Raw genomic sequence first — 17,652 nt, 5'->3', positions numbered from 1 at the left:
TCGATTATCCCTCACAGGATAGCGGGGAACCCACCCAGTATTAGAGGGATTTCGTGGAGGGGGGGGTGTATAATCCTGTCTAGAATTCCCAAACCCCCTATTGTCCCTCTGATTTCTATCCTGGGAAGAAGGATTCCTGAAATTAAAACTCACCCGTCTGGAAGTTTTCTCAGACTGAGTGCGCTGGATCTCTCTGCCCCTTTCCCTGGGTCTGTCAGACCCTGGCTGAGCCTGTTTAAGTGGCTTAGAAGGGATTAATGGACGACCAGCCGCCTCGAAGACTTGCTGGATAATGAATGGGAACTGCTCATGTCGATCAGCCGGGGCCAATGCACTTAAACGATTACTAAGATCAATACGAATAGAGGTATCAGATTAACATCAGCTGGAAGCGTCCCCAAAGCCCGCCTTACTCTATCTGCTTTTCGATCAATCTCACTACGGGCCCCGAATTCTCCAGGCGTCCCCAAAGAAAACGAGGTTTGTCCGTAATGATCTCTGAGCGTTTGAAAGCAGTGCAATAGGGCATTGTAAAACGCATTCTTTTTCCCCGCTGGAATTTGATCCACAGGCGGGGCATCAAAGGACAAAATAGCATCAAGAGGCGGACGCAGTTCAGTGAACGCCAAGCCCCCTCTTTTTTCAGAAACCAGAATTACCGGATTCTCTACAAATAAGCATTTACCAAGTGAAAAAGACATCTGACAATCAGGGAGAGCAAAAGGAACAAAATCCTCTTCTGCTCTTCTATTTAGCCCCTGGTGTCTGCCCTGTGCAGTAAGAGCTTTTAAACGACAAATGTCAACATGAAAGCACGGTGACGAGTCACTGGCCACTTGTAAATGCAGGACAAAGGACTGATCTTCCCTGATATGATTGGCTTCAACCCACTTACGGAACGTTGCTTCTTGAGAAGCTCTAATTCTATAAGGGTCAGCCATTGCAACCAATTACAAAAACTGCTGCAAAAGGCAAAAATACATGACTGGAAAATAATATTTTAATTCTACAGGAGATTTAAACCACGTTGGGCGCCATGTGGTAAATTTTGAATGGAAGTATTGAGGCTTCTACCCTTAGCAGAATTTAAAACCAGGGAATCCTGCCTGGATAAAATATCCCACTTCCACTTCTATTTCCCTACCCTTTCTGCCTTGAGACAAAAAGTTTACTTTCAGAGGTGTGTTCGAATCTACCACAGAAATTTTTTATTAACCTTTAATTCTTGCAGCACATCATGCATAAATAAACCAGTCAGTTTATTGTAAAAATATTTTCTTTATTTCACAGATACAGAAAGGCATAAATAAATATCTCTAAATGACTAAGAATCACTTTTATGTTCAAATCTTAACTTTACCAGAGTATATCCTACAATCAATGCAAGAGCCATTAATAAGGAAATTGAAATTATTAATATCAAATAAATGTCTATTAATGTCATCTTTTTAGAAATTAATACATTTCTAATACATCTGCCAATGTAGAAACAAAGCAATTTAAAGGTTCTCATATACTTGAATAAAAAATTATATTTACCAATTATCTGAAGCACCCCGCTTGTGTCTCTCTCAATCACGTGCGAAGAAAGTCTAAGTAGCACCTCTCCCTCTCCCTCAAACTGCCACTGTTTTATACACTTAAGACCCTTTGATCCAGTGTCGCTGTTACACTTCCATCAACACATCTATATTTTAGCCTTTGAAGAAGACCTTGACTATGGTTCAATCAATTTTTCATATCAGAACAGTAAAATATAGGATTTATTCTTATTCTGTTTATAGCTTCGCCCATTTTTGATTTTTAATTGGATTTCTTTTGTAGTTCTAAGAGAAAATCTTTTTCACTCCCTTCTGTCACGCTTAATTGGCTGGCCATCTGTTTTTAGGGTGGTCAATCATGACACCTGCGTTAGGATGCTCAATGTCATAAAATGCAGGTGCTTTCTTACTTGAGATAAGAGAAAGTGGTAAACAACTGTACTCTCAAAGTCTGAAAGTGGGACAAAGGTGAAATCTTGAGGTTTTAAGTAGGGGAAAGGTGAAATCTTGAGGTTTTAAGTAGGGGAAAGGTGAAAGCTATGTGCTGAAGCTTTTTCAGCACAGCCATGACCGATGTCATGGCTTTTAAAAGTAAAGGCTTATGGGTATTAAATGCTAACATGTTTTTTTTTTTTATGGCTAATTGATTACTGACTTCACTAAATATAAGTAATTATCAATAAAGCACAAAATATTAAGATATTTTCTGACAAGATTTGTTTCAGTTTCTCTGAATCATCATCTTTGAATATAATTTCTGGCATGGGTATCATTTCTGGCTCGGCTCCACACTGATAACTCAGAGTTTATTAATCATTGAACCAGATTCTCAATAAATGCTCCATCGACTTGATGATTTTGATAGTTGACACAGTCAAGCAAGCTGTGTCTGAATTAAGATCTCAATTGTCTACCCAGATTGATAGATTAAAAGCGGTTCTTCCTAGCAATACCTTCTCTGCTCAATTAACCACCTTCAAACAAGATCTTGAAAAATTCTGCAGTGAATTTAAAGCTGCAAAATATAGGAAATTCCAGAGGAATGAACTTGACTATACTCGTGGTTTCATCTACCCATGGATGTCTTCAAAACGCTCACCCCACAAGCAAGTAGCCTTCACCACCTCCTCAGACAATTTGTCGGGTGATGAGGTCATACTTTCATCGCACACTTCTGGCTCTTCTTCTTCAGACTTTGCAACTGACCCTTCGCTGGACCAACAGTCAGATACTCATCCTTTTTGGGACAGATGCCCACATGGCTGTGTTTGACGAGCCCTCTTCAGTGCCTTTCCGAGTGACATGTTCACAACAATACAGCCTCAGAATTGGCAATTCACAGACCTTTGGTTGTCTCATTGACTCCTATTTCTATTCTTGCCAGGAGAGCTCCACACCCTGACTCTTTGATTTTCAATTTTTCATCTTGCCCTTTGTCATTTACTGAAGCTAGAGTCTTGAATTATGGTCTTTCCTTCATACCTATTATACATTATGACCCTTTTGAGGTCTGGATACACTTACAGAGGTTTTTACATCTTCTCAAGCTAGAATCTTTTCTTCTCTGATCATGGTTGTTGACACCTCCATTATGACTCATCCTTCTAGATGGACACCTCCTGGCCTCATTGATTCATCGATTCACACTTTTGATAGATTTGTGCTCAGTTATGTCGCCACCTGCTAAAAGACCACTTACAAGCAATACTACAATTTTTCTTGTGATGAACACCTGGCTCTCTGAGATTTGTCTTCAGGTTCTTCAATCATCATTAGCCCAAAGACGAGGGTGACTGAATTGTTATTCTGGACCACTTGTCATATCGGATTGAGGTATACCATCAACTTTTGGACCCTCACTATTATCAAGAACTTCCAATGGACCCTACCGACACTTACGTAATGAGATTATTTTGTTGGAACAAATGGCTCTCAGCTCATTTGCTTATATCCAAAGAGGTCGATTTTCTGATTGAGAATAACCCTGTGACCCCAACTTTTTATGTCCTTCCGAAAGTTCATAAGTCCTTCATTAATCCTCCTGTTCATCCCCTCATCACCAGCATTGGCTTGTAACTGAAACCACTCTCTAGATTCATTGACCAGTTTCCACAGCCCTTTTTACCTTCTGCTCCTTCATATATTCGTGACTCTGGACACTTCATTACTATCCTGGACTTCCTTGCCCTACCTACTGAATCATTCTTTTTGGTAACTCTAGATATCGTTCCCTATACTCCAGTATTCCCCAAGAAGCTGCCATTTCTGTCATTCAGGATACCTTCAACCAGCACCCCTCAGATTGTAGAATTCCTACTGAGTTTCTTATTAAACTCACTTGGCTTGCTCTCACTCAGAACCTTTTTTCATTTGAAAACAGTTTATTTAAACAAATTAAAAGCACAGTTATGGGCGCCACAATGGCCCCTGATATAGCCTGCCTCTGTGTCTCTGACTTTGAGTCCTATCACCTGTATCCATCAAGTTTTTGGCCTCTGATTACAATGTGGTTACGGTTCATTGACGATATTTTTACTATTTGGTCAGGTACCAATATCCAGTTGTTTGGTTATGGATTGTCTTAACTCACTAGACCCAAATTTACAATTTGTTCATACTATGAGTTGCACTCAGATTTCCTTTTTAGATTTCCTGGCATCTGCTGAAGCTGACTCTCTAATAATGTCCATCTACTGAAAAATCACAGATAAAGATACTTTGCATACATTAGTCATCATCCTCATGCCCTATGCAACAACATACCAGATGGACAATTTTTATGTCTCCACCACCTCTGTTCTAATCGCACTAACTTCATTCACCAATCTGCTATAATGGCCCAACACTTTCTGGACCTTGGCTATCCTTGATGCATAATCAAAAAAGCATTTAAATGTGCTGTATTTGTAAATGTGATTTATTTCTTCGATGCACATCCTCTGATTCTCATATTTTAACCTGTGTTCCCCTTTTCTCTAGCTGGGTGCGACACATGTGCAAGATCTTAAACGCCATTGGAGTGAGCTGTCCCTTCACTCTGTTTTCACATCTCCACCTCGTTTTGCCTTTCACAGGAGCCGGAACCTCTGTGATACCTTAATCTCATCTGAGTATCAACCTTTTTCCCCCGTCTCTGTAGTGTCTGGGCATGGTCCCTGTGGTTTGTGTAGTGTTTGTCCTTCATCCTTGACAGTCAGGGATTTTCACCATCCAACCACTCATAAGACCTGCAACCTTCAGTTCTCAACAGACTGCAACTCTGCTGGTGTCATTTACATCATTCTTTGTCTTTGCCCTTTACTGTACTTTAGCAAAACCATTCGCAAGATATGTACACGTGTCGTAAAACCCTGCAGTTTGCCTCCCATGAATGTGTGAAGAAGCACCCCTAGTTTTTCACTGGTAAGCAGCTAGCCATTTGCAAGATATGTACCCGTGTCGTAAAACCCTGCAGTTGCCTCCCATAAATGTGTGAAGAAGCACCCCTAGTTTTTCACTGGTAAGCAGCTAGCCATTTGCAAGATATGTACCCGTGTTGTAAAACCCTGCAGTTGCGTCCCATGAATGTGTGAAGAAGCACCCCTAGTTTCTCACTGGTAATCGGCTAGCTATTTGCAAGATATGTACCCGTGTCGTAAAACCCTGCAGTTGTCTCCCATGAATGTGTGAAGAAGCACCCCTAGTTTCTCACTGGTAATCGGCTAGCTATTTGCAAGATATGTACCCGTGTCGTAAAACCCTGCAGTTGTCTCCCATGAATGTGTGAAGAAGCACCCCTAGTTTCTCACTGGTAATCGGCTAGCTATTTGCAAGATATGTACCCGTGTCGTAAAACCCTGCAATTGCGTCCCATGAATGTGTGAAGAAGCACCCCTAGTTTCTCACTGGTACTCGGCTAGCTATTTGCAAGATATGTACCCGTGTCGTAAAACCCTGCAGTTGCCTCCCATAAATGTGTGAAGAAGCACCCCTAGTTTTTCACTGGTAAGCAGCTAGCCATTTGCAAGATATGTACCCGTGTTGTAAAACCCTGCAGTTGCGTCCCATGAATGTGTGAAGAAGCACCCCTAGTTTCTCACTGGTAATCGGCTAGCTATTTGCAAGATATGTACCCGTGTCGTAAAACCCTGCAGTTGTCTCCCATGAATGTGTGAAGAAGCACCCCTAGTTTCTCACTGGTACTCGGCTAGCTATTTGCAAGATATGTACCCGTGTCGTAAAACCCTGCAGTTGCCTCCCATGAATGTGTGAAGAAGCACCCCTAGTTTCTCACTGGTAATCGGTTAGCCATTTGCAAGATATGTACCCGTGTCGTAAAACCCTGCAGTTGTCTCCCATGAATGTGTGAAGAAGCACCCCTAGTTTCTCACTGGTAATCGGCTAGCCATTTGCAAGATATGTACCCGTGTCGTAAAACCCTGCAGTTGTCTCCCATGAATGTGTGAAGAAGCACCCCTGGTTTCTCACTGGTAATCGGCTAGCCATTTGGTGGAGGATCTTTGTTTTTTGGTTATTGATCTAGCTTTCCCCCTCCCTTGTGGTGGTGATTATGATAATTTGCTGCTGCACCGCAAGCAATGTTGGATATTTCTGCTAGACTCATTACATCTGGAGTCCGCTTGGTCTCCTTCTACTGATTTTTTTTCCTCTATATGTAATGCACCCAGCTCTTCTTATGATATTATTAAGCATGTACATGAATATTGAAATATATCATTAAACGTTTTCATCCTTGACCAATTTTGTTGTTCTCCTGTCTCCTCTGTGCCCTAGTTTTCTACCTGTTGAATACATATGGTTTGTACAAATGGACTTGTTGGACTGCATAGTTTTCTATGTATGACTGCCTTCAGTCTGTTTGCCCCCTTCCTTATTCTTCCACATCCCTTCCTTGCCCATCTCTCCCCTTTTCCCCCTTCCCCCTCCTGCCCATTCCCCTTTTGCCATTGGTTGAGATTGCACATATGACCTCTTTTGGCGCAGTTTTTACTTTCTTTAAGCATTTTTGTTGCTCGATACTGTAATTCTTTGGCAGTCCTTTGCATGTTCCAGTCTCTTCACATCAGGTACGTGTATGTAGCTCTGGGATGGCTGTGGGGCTTTTACAATACTTTGTCCCTCCCGATGCAGCCCAGATGAGAAACACAATCATTCCTGGGGACTGATCTCTGTGGTTTATATCACTTTGAATTTAGCCCCTTGATCAGAACTGGTTTGTCCTACGAATGGAGTCCAACTTTATGTTCAAAATTGTATGCACCGGTGGTGATTTGAGCCAGAGCCGAGTCTCTGTGCTGTAAAACTTTGGGTGTTTTCCTTAAAGTGTGAAGGTTATTTTGGAGGAAGTAAAAGGAAACTACACTTCCCAGATGCCCTGGTAGTCAGCCCAGGGAAGGGTTGGGGGCAGGGAAGCAAAGAGGCGGTGTCTTCGTAGGGTGGGGTAGTCTGTCTCACATAAAGAGAGGAGCCCTCCAGAAAGGGACAGGCAATTCAGGAGAGCTGAATGGAAGGCGAGGAGGAGGATGGAGAGGCTGAGGCAGAAGGAGAGCAGTGCCCTGCTGCACCTTTATTCTAAAGCTAAGTCAGCCCTAAGATATCTCTTTGCCTTTTCACTTCTGGGCAGCAGTTTTTTGGATAATTAGAGGCAAAGGTAGAAGCTTTTATGTAAATGTTGAAAGCACTTATTTTGTGGTTGGGAACCAAGTAGGAATTAGTATGAAGAAAAGGAGATGTTTTGGGGGTTATCAGTAACTGTGAGCGAGTAGCTGTGTAAATCGGGTTCTTGTATTAAACGATGGCAGCTGTGGAGAGTTGTAATTAGGGCCATGGAGCTGGCCTAGGGAGTCGTTCTTCTGTTAATGAGGTTTTCCCAGCACTGCTTTATATCTGGGAGAATCGGGAGTTACTGTTGTATTAAACCAGCTTTGCCTATATGTATGTGAAGGAAAGCATAGTAGAGCCTAGAGAAAGAAGCTGCTTGTTTTATTTTAACTAATCATTGGTTTAAAAGGATAGCAAACCCAAGCTCACATTGATTGAGTGGAAATGCATTTCAGGCAATGCTTTTATGTTGTGTGTGACTTCTCGTCTGTGAATTTGTTTCCATAAACTCCAGAGCACTGTATGAAGTTACTGCCTGGGTGTATAATACCTTACTTTAAGCTATGGCAAAAGGGTGCCCTGCCTGGAGGGTGAGGCTTACTTTTAGTATGGGATGAGTACAGACCTGTCTCAATCTCCTATATAAGTAGCTTTAACCTATAGCCTCCTTGCCTAAAGGTTACACTGTCAGCATTACTGGCAGGAGAAGCCTCGGTGCTGACTCTGCTGCAGCCGTCCTTGAGAATAAGCCTCCAAGCCTGAAGTCACCCCAAGGACCTGCCACTAGGGGCGCCACGTCCACCACTGCACCTCATTCTGTTTTTCTTATGAGATTCAATGTCAGCTTCCCTGATCCCACCCCAAGGACCCGCCACTAGGGGCGCCACGTCCACCACAGCACCTCATTCTGTTTTTCTTATGAGATTCAATGTCAGCTTCCCTGATCCCACCCCAAGGACCCGCCACTAGGGGCGCCACGTCCACCACTGCACCTCATTCTGTTTTTCTTATGAGATTCAATGTGAGCTTCCCTGATCCCACCCCAAGGACCCGCCACTAGGGGCGCCACGTCCACCACAGCACCTCATTCTGTTTTTCTTATGAGATTCAATGTCAGCTTCCCTGATCCCACCCCAAGGACCCGCCACTAGGGGCGCCACGTCCACCACAGCACCTCATTCTGTTTTTCTTATGAGATTCAATGTCAGCTTCCCTGATCCCACCCCAAGGACCCGCCACTAGGGGCGCCACGTCCACCACTGCACCTCATTCTGTTTTTCTTATGAGATTCAATGTGAGCTTCCCTGATCCCACCGCAAGGACCCGCCACTAGGGGCGCCACGTCCACCACTGCACCTCAGTCTGTTTTTCTTATGAGATTCAATGTGAGCTTCCCTGATCCCACCCCAAGGACCCGCCACTAGGGGCGCCACGTCCACCACTGCACCTCATTCTGTTTTTCTTATGAGATTCAATGTGAGCTTCCCTGATCCCACCGCAAGGACCTGCCATTAGGGGCGCCACGTCCACCACTGCACCTCATTCTGTTTTTCTTGAGATTCAATGTGAGCTTCCCTGATCCCACCCCAAGGACCCGCCACTAGGGGCGCCACATCCACCACTGCACCTCATTCTGTTTTTCTTATGAGATTCAATGTGAGCTTCCCTGATCCCACCCCAAGGACCCGCCACTAGGGGCGCCACGTCCACCACTGCACCTCATTCTGTTTTTCTTATCACTCTTCAATGTGAGCTTCCCTGATCCCACCCCAAGGACCCGCCACTAGGGGCGCCACGTCCACCACAGCACCTCATTCTGTTTTTCTTATGAGATTCAATGTGAGCTTCCCTGATCCCACCGCAAGGACCTGCCACTAGGGGCGCCACGTCCACCACTGCACCTCATTCTGTTTTTCTTATCACTCTTCTATGTGAGCTTCCCTGATCCCACCCCAAGGACCCGCCACTAGGGGCGCCACGTCCACCACAGCACCTCATTCTGTTTTTCTTATCACTCTTCAATGTGAGCTTCCCTGATCCCACCCCAAGGACCCGCCACTAGGGGCGCCACGTCCACCACTGCACCTCATTCTGTTTTTCTTATCACTCTTCTATGTGAGCTTCCCTGATCCCACCCCAAGGACCCGCCACTAGGGGCGCCACGTCCACCACAGCACCTCATTCTGTTTTTCTTATGACTCTTCAATGTGAGCTTCCCTGATCCCACCCCAAGGACCCGCCACTAGGGGTGCCACGTCCACCACAGCACCTCATTCTGTTTTTCTTATGACTCTTCAATGTGAGGCTCCCTGATCCCACCCCAAGGACCCGCCACTAGGGGTGCCACGTCCACCACAGCACCTCATTCTGTTTTTCTTATGACTCTTCAATGTGAGCTTCCCTGATCCCACCCCCAAGGACCCACCACTAGGGGCGCCACGTCCACCACAGCACCTCATTCTGTTTTTCTTATGACTCTTCAATGTGAGCTTCCCTGATCCCACTTCTTTCTGATGGGTGTATCTCTTACGTTTTCCTCAGCGAATACTGAAGCAAAGAATTCATTTAGTCTCTTTGCCATGGCCTTGTCATCCCTAAGTACCCCTTTTACCCCTTAATCATCTAATGATCCAATGGACTCCCTAGCAGGCTTTTTACCTCGACTATACCTGCAAAGGTTTTTATTATAAGTTTTCGCTTCTATATCAAACTTCTTTTCAAATTCTCTCTTTGCTTTCCTTATCAATGCTTTTGCATCTGACTTGCCAGTGCTTGTGCTGTTTCCTGTTTTCTTCATTTGGATCCCTTTTCCATTTCTTGAAAGATGTTCTTTTAGCTATTTAGCCTCTCTCACGTCACCTTTTAATAACCATGCCAGCAGTTAAGCGTGGAATACATCTGTGCTGGGCTTCCAAGTTGGTATTTTTAAACATCATCCATGCCTGAGCTAAACTTTTAATCTCTGCGGTTGCTCCTTTCAGTTTTTTCCTATTTTTGTCATTTTATCATAGACACGTTTTTGAAAGTTTAATGCTATCATAGTAGATTTGTTTAATGCACTTCCTTCAGTTATTAAGTCAAATTTGATAATGTGATTCCAACACTGTTACCTCTAGCACCAAATCCTGTGTGCCACTAAGGACTATGATCTAGTTGGTTCTTGTCCCAGCTGCTCCATGAAGCAGTCATTTATTTCATCCAGGAACTTTGCCTCTTTAGCATGTCCTGATGTGACATTCACCCAGTCAGTACTGGAGTAATTCAAATCACTCATTGTTACTGTGCTGCTGATTTTGTTAGCTTCCCTAATTTCTCTTAGCATTTCATTGTCTGTTAGTTCATTCTGGCCAGATAGATGGTAATGCACCCCCATTACTATATTATTCCCCTTTTCACCTGGAATTTCTATCCATAAAGACTCAACATTGCATTTTGTTTCCTGCAGAAATTTTCTCCTGTTTAGCTCGATGCTGTCTTTAATGGATGAACCATTTGGTCTTTTTCTGCTGTCATTACTATGTAAATCTTAGCCTTATCATCCTTTCTCAGTGTGCGTCTGCCTCCTTGAGTGCTGTGAAGCTTAGTTGCTCTTTAAGAAAGGGCTGGGATCATAGTCTCTGTTTGCTAGAAAAAGTGACTCATGCAGTGTATTTTATGTTATAGGATGGGATTAACGCACGAGTTCGTGGCATCGAGGTTCTGGGTCCCAAGTCCACGTTCTGGCCTGTATTTAAGGATCAGCTGTGCCGACGCACGTCCCTGTTCTACACTACACACGCTCATGCCTGGTGCCAGGAGATCTCCCAGGATCGCATGCAGCTGCTGCAGCTCTTCAACAAGTGAGAGCTCTCTGTCTTCTCTTAACCCTCATGCCCTTTCCAGCTTCCTGCATCCACTGACCCTCCCTCCCTCCCTGTTACCCTGCTGTGGAGGGTGGGAGCCCCTAACGCTGGGTTTCTCTCTCTTCTCCCGCGGGTTACGCAGCGGCTCGAGCAGGGGTGGAGGGTGGGAGCCCCTAACACTGCATTCCCTGTACGTACCCGGATCAGTCCAGACTGTGGGTTGAGCCTCCTGTCCAGCAGGTGGAGACAGACTAAAACTGAAAGGATATCCTATATGAGGACAGAGCCTATCCTGTAACCCTTCAGTATTTGTCTGTCTCCCAGCAGGTGGATCAGCTCGCCCTTCCGTCTCCTGATTCGGCTTCTGAGCTGTCTATCCTTATCTTTTTTGGATCAAGCAAGTACTTAATTCTTAGCTGTTTTTTCTTTTCATAGAAATAATAAAGTAGATCCGTTAGGATTCTTTTCTTGTACAGGAGACGGTGCCGTCTCCTGGCTCTTGTCAGACTCAGGGGGGCTTAGCCCCTTGTGCGCTGCATAGCCTGAGTCCGTCTGTGCTTCCTGATGTGGGGACCGAGACTGGTGGTCCAGTTCTCGTCTCCCCCTCCTCTGGCTGCCGAGGGGGCTCAGAGCCCAGTGCTGTGCTCAGTGTAAAAAAAAAAAAAAAAAGTTTTAAAAGTTAAATTGTAAACTTTTCCAGCACTTGTAAATTATTTTTTATAATTTTATTTTTTGGTGTCCAGGGGGCTCGAACCAGCAGCCAGACAGGCAGGAGTCAGCAGGTTCCTCCCCTGCTTCACTCCTGCCTGCGGGCTGCCAATCATTTTAATTTTTAGAATTTTTTTTCCCTCAGGCAGGACCGCAAGCTTGAAGTGCACATGAAACGCATTCCCTGTACGTACCAGATCAGTTCAGACTCCTGGGGTTTTGCCTCCGCACCAGCAGATGGAGACAGAGCAAAACTTCTCAGGCTCTGCCATAAATGCCAGGGTGCCACCCACAGCCTGCCAGTATTACTCTGTCTCCAGCAGATGGTCGGGTGCTTTTCCCACAGTGGATCTGATTTTTTATTTTTATTTTTATTTTTTGAGTGTTAGTGTAGTTAGGTTTTTCTTGTGTATGGCTTTCTTTCCTCTTATTAGGTATAAAAAATAAAAATTCTGTGACAAGGAAGAGGGATGAAGCTGCTGGTAGAGCTGGTCCTTTGCTCCCAGGGGGTTGCCAGGTCCTGAGGGGACCATCCCCCCTGGTAGAGCAGTTGCTGAGCTAAGGGTCGAGGATCCTGTGTTAGTTTACAGCCCAGCCTGGGTGATACCGGGGAGCCCGGCTCACTCACCCCAGCCGGACCGCAGCAGTATCACGGCGAGGGACAGCTCCAGGTAACTTAAAAAAAAAAAGGAGCGGTTTCTCTTTCAGCGCGGGCGGCGTCTCCGGGTTTTCTTCCGCAGCGGTCGTTTCGGCGTTTCCCTCCCTTCCTCTCCCTTTCTCCTTTTCAGGTTGGTTTTAATTTTGACTTTTTTTTGTCACTCCGCCGAGCATGACACATGGGTCGGTTTGCGGCTCCAGCGCCGCGCACCTCTCTCGGGATGGGCTGTGTTCAGCCTGCGTCACAGGAGGTGAAGAGCCTTCGGTCTCGCTTTGGGGGGTGGATGTTAGGCGGCAGACCCTCGCGGTCGGGGACTGTCCGGCGGCCCCCCCCTCCAAGCAGTTGTATCAACTGCATTAAAGTCAGCCATTTGCCCGCTGGCCTTTCACGCGAAAATTGTGGGAAAGTCGGCCATCTTGGCGCCGGCGCCGAGCGCGGCAGGCCCCAGGGATTCCCCTCCTTCCCTCTTCCCCCCGGCGTCCGGCTTTGCGGCCTGTTCTCCATCGGGGGCAGGGGGGGGAGGGCAGGGGGAGACATGGACACGGACTCTGAAGGCTCCGATGTTTCCTTTTCCCCTGATTTTATTTTGGCCATGCATAGGGACTTTAAGGCCCGCAAAGCCCACAAGCGACCCTCTGGCCAATCAACATGGACCAGCCACGTACTTAGTCGGACAACGCGGTGGGGCAGTCCAAAGCCAAACGCCCCTTGCGGGCTTTATTTATTTTGAATTTTTATATACCGACATTCTTGTATAATATACAAATCATATCTGTTTACAATACAACAGAACCGTCGCGGAAAGGCGTTACATTGAAACATTGCGTCCAAAAAAACTATGAATAAGTAAGAAGATGCAAATAACTTAAAAACATAGCGTCCAATAAACTGTAGATAAATATGAAGATGCAAAAATATATAAACAATTCGAATTAAGCGAGAGGGGACCTTGAACCTTAGCCCCTTGGAACTATAAACAGAACACACATTTGCAAGATCCTTAGGCCTTGACTTTAACACGGACTTTACATCCGAATCGTTGGATCCGGGGATTTTCGAGGAGCCCTCCCTGCCTCCGAGGGGGGCTGAGGGAGATGGCGCGCCACCGCAGGGGGCGACGAGGTAGAGCCAGGCTTCGGAAGGGGATGACCCAAGGGTGATCTGCCTCTTCAGAAAGTATGAGCTGGCCCCCCTGATTCCCGCCATTCTGGAGGAGGGACTTTGCTCTGCCTGCCTGCTGGGTGGGGAAGGCCCCTCCTCGGCAGGGCAGGCAAATTTTAGCCCTGGGATAGAATCCCTAACGCATGGCCAGGCTGTTCCCGGGTCAGCAAAGCCCGGGAATGGCGGCCATCTTGGATTTTTCAGCAGCTCCCGTTTCGGAGCTGCCTGGGGCTGGGGACCCAAATTTTATGGAGCTACCCCCCCCCCCCCCCCCCCCGGGAGTTCCAGGACCTGTTTTTGTTTTTTTAATTTTCAAATTTTCAATAAATCATAACATATATCTATCATTTTACACAGATTTTATACTTTTTCCAAGTAACAAACAAAAATTAAAAAATATCATTTCCTAAATAGTTTAACAGCAAAAATAATGCTACTTGCCCTTTACACTTATATACTAGTATTGGGAGATCCATTCTAACTTAGAGCAGTATTTCAAAACAATAATACCAAATATAGGACCCGTTTTTTCTCCAGAATTTGTTTTGCTTATGCATAAATCCTACCTAGCTAGCCTGCAGGAGGAGAGGAAGCCCCCCCCCGGCAAAAATTCCTCGCTCCGCGCCGTTGACTTGTGGCCCGGCTGCGGAACCCCAGGGGGTCCCTTCAGGTGCGGGTGGTTCCGGGTATGCCCCCCCCTCTTGATCCCCCGGTGGACCCGGTCCTCCCGGACCCCAACCCCCTTTCTGATTCTGTGGCTATCCTCCTTCCCCTGGAAGGGAACGACCCCAGGGCCCTCCAAATGTTCCAAAGGGAGGAGTTGGAGCCCCTCATCCCCTTTGTCCTCCAGGAATTGGGGTTGGAGGGGCCCTCTGCGGATACCCTCACAGACTCCTTGCCTAAAAATATGGACCCGATCCTGGAGGGACTCAGGGCTCCGGCAAGCGCTTTTCCATTTCATCCCATGCACAAGCTATTGCTCCTGCGGGAGTGGGAGGCTCCTGAAGTGGGACTCCGGGTGGGACACACTATGGATAAGCTATACCCTCTCCCGGAGGACGGTTTGGAAATCTTGAGAAATCCCTCTGTGGATTCCTACGTTTCTGCGGTCACCAAACACATTACCATCCCAGTGGAAGGATTGACAGCCCTGAAGGACGGGCAGGACTGCAAGCTTGAAGCGCACATGAAACGCATTTTCGAGGTCCTGGCCCTGGGGGTCCACGCGACTGCCTGCAGCAGTCTCATGTTTTCGGCAGGTCTTAGATGGATCCAACAGCTACTTGGGGCCTAAGATCTTCCGTCGGCAGAGGCAGAGCAAGCGGAGTGTTTAGAAGCCGTCATCGCCTATGGGGCTGATGTGCTCTATGACCTCCTCCTCATTCAGGCAAAAGCGATGGCCTCGGCTTTGTCAGCTAGGCGACTCCTTTGGCTACGCAATTGGTCGGCTGATCCATCCTCAAAGGCACGGTTGGGCTTGCTGCCCTTCAAAGGTAAGTTGCTGTTTGGTGAGGACCCGGAGAAGCTTATGGATTCCTTGGGGTACAATAAGGTCCATAAGCTCCCGTAGGATCGGCCGAGACCAGCATGCTCCTTCACACCCTCCCATCCTCGTTTCCGGGGACAGAGACGGTATACCCCACGCGGACTGGGTGGTGCCACGAGGGGTTATTCTTCATGGTCTCAGTCTTGGTCGCAGCCTTTTCATGGATGTCGGCCCTTTCGCGAGGGCCAGCCTGCCACTCAATGAAGGTCAGCCGGCCCATTCCTCGATCCCGTTCCTGGGTGGTCGCCTCTCCCTTTATTTTGAGGAATGGGTCAAGATGTTCTTAATGTTCCTTATTTAATTATGCAATAATTGTAAAGCCTGTTGCTAAGTTCTGTTCTATGTAAACCGACGAGATGTTCCCAACGTTCGTCGGTATATAAAAGTTATTAAATAAATAAATAAATAAATAAAAAGATCACGTCGGACCAGTGGGTCCTTGACATTGTACGAGATGGGTACGCTTTCGAGCTTGTCCGCGACCTACCGGATCTCTTCCTATTCTCCCCTTGCGAGCGCTCCAAACGAGAAGCGGTGGAGCAAACCATCACCAGACTACTGAGCCTGGGCGCAGTTGTCCCGGTCCCGGAAAGAGAGCTTGGCGTAGGTCAGTATTCCATCTACTCTGTCCTTCCCAAGAAGGACGGGGCTTTTCAGCCGATCCTGGACCTCAAACGGGTCAACAAAGCCCTCAAAATCCTACATTTTCACATGGAAACCCTGCGAACGGTCATCGCGGTGGTTCGCCCCGGAGAGTTCCTTGCCTCGCTCGATCTGATGGAGACGTACTTCCATATCCCGATCCACCATGATTATCAAAAGTATCTTTGCTTCCACATTCTCAATCAGGACTTCCAGTTTCGGGCCCTGCCATTCGGCCTTGCGACCGCGCCTCACACCTTCTCCAAGATCATGGTGGTTGTGGCAGCCCTTATCGGGAAGGTGTTCTAGTTCACCCCTATCTGGAAGACTGGCTTGTGCGGGCCAAATCGGAGGTTCTCTGCAAACAGGCGGTAGATCGGGTATTGGCCCTCCTCACGTGTCTCGGGTGGATAGTGAAATATTCCAAAAGCAAACTCCAGCCCTCCCAGGAATTAGAGTTCCTGGGAGCCCGCTTCGACACCCAACTCTGCAAAGTCTTCTTGCCTCGTGCGTGGGCCCTCAAGTTGATCGATCAGATCCGGGACTTGATCTTGCTGCCTCTTCCAATGGCCTGGGACTACTTGCAGGTCCTAGGGTCCATGGCTTCCACCATCGACCTAGTCCCCTGGGCCTTTGCTCATATGCGACCATTACAGAAAGCTTTGCTATCACGTTGGCAGCCGGTGTCGGAACAGTATCACATGGTCCTCCCTCTTTCGGCCCCTACCATCGCCGACTTGCAGTGGTGGCTTTCGCTCCCCCATATTCTCTGGGGAATGCCCCTTCAGTCTCCACAGTGGACGATAGTGACCACGGACGCCAGTCTCTTGGGCTGGGGTGCGGTCTGCCTGTCCCGGTCCACTCAGGGGATATGGTCACCCATTCAGACTTGCTGGCACATCAATCGGCTGGAGGGCAGGGCGGTGCTTCTGGCTCTGCAGGAGTTCTTGCCCCTCATACGCGGCAAAGTGGTGAGAGTGCTGTCCGACAACTCCACCACCGTGTCGTACATCAGTCGTCAGGGGGGCACCCGCAGTCGCCTGGTAGCCCTGGAAGCCAGCCGTTTCTTTGCCTGGGTGGAACGACACCTGGATTGCCTGACGGCCTCTCACATTACAGGCAAGGAGAATGTTCAAGCGGATTTTCTCAGTCTCCAATCGCTCGATCCTGGAGAGTGGGAACTCTTGGAAGCAGCCATGGACCTGATCGTCAGAAGGTGGGGTCAGCCCCACCTGGACTTAATGGTGACCATGCACAATGCCAAGGCCGATCGGTTCTTCAGCCACTGGAGGGACCACAGCTCGGAGGGAGTGGATGCTCTAGCTCTTCCCTGGCCCGCAGACTTTCTTCTGTACGTGTTTCCTCCATGGCCCCTAGTGGGAAAGATTCTCAGGAGAATAGAACTCCACAGGGGACCAGTGGTTCTGGTAGCACCCAAGTGGCCTCGCAGGCCATGGTTCGCATATCTTGTCACCCTGGCGAAGGACGGACCTCTGCGGCTGGGCCATCTTCCTCGTCTACTGGGGCAGGGACCCGTATATTTCGACCAGGCCGATCGCTTCTGTCTAGCGGCCTGGCTTTTGAACAGCGGCGTCTTAAGACGTAAAGGCTACAAGGAAGAGGTCATCTCCACCTTGCTTCGAGCCCGAAAGCAGTCGATTTCCCTAGCCTACGTGCGCATATGGAAGGTCTTCGAGACTGTTTGTGAGAAGTCTGGTGTCTCAGCTCGCTTCGCCCCAGTCTCAGTAGTTCTTTCTTTTCTGCAGAAGGGTCTCTCCTTCGGTTCTCTCCATGTACAAGTTTCCGCTCTTGGCTCTCTTCTCGGACAGGTCGATGGTCATCCTTTAGCGGCTCACCCGGACGTAGTTCGGTTCTTGAGGGGAGTCAAACACCTGCATCTGCCCGCTCGCAATACTTGTCCTTCATGGAGTCTCAATCTGGTCCTCCGGGCCC

General features: G+C 47.5%; 1 protein-coding gene across 1 annotated transcript in view; it reads left to right on the top strand.

Moving 5' to 3' along the window:
- LOC115088463 (cullin-9-like) overlaps window positions 1-17,652 on the top strand; it is a 197,082-nt gene that overhangs the window by 46,444 nt on the left and 132,986 nt on the right. Inside the window, exon 4 of the mRNA XM_029596737.1 lies at window positions 10,806-10,981. Coding sequence (XP_029452597.1) covers window positions 10,806-10,981 — 176 coding nt within the window. The remainder of the gene's footprint in view (window positions 1-10,805; window positions 10,982-17,652) is intronic.

The sequence above is a fragment of the Rhinatrema bivittatum genome, chromosome 3, assembly GCF_901001135.1.
Source record: "Rhinatrema bivittatum chromosome 3, aRhiBiv1.1, whole genome shotgun sequence".
Taxonomy (NCBI): domain Eukaryota; kingdom Metazoa; phylum Chordata; class Amphibia; order Gymnophiona; family Rhinatrematidae; genus Rhinatrema; species Rhinatrema bivittatum.
The sequence above is the reverse complement of the archived record's forward strand: the minus strand, read 5'-3'. Positions and strand labels throughout refer to the sequence as shown.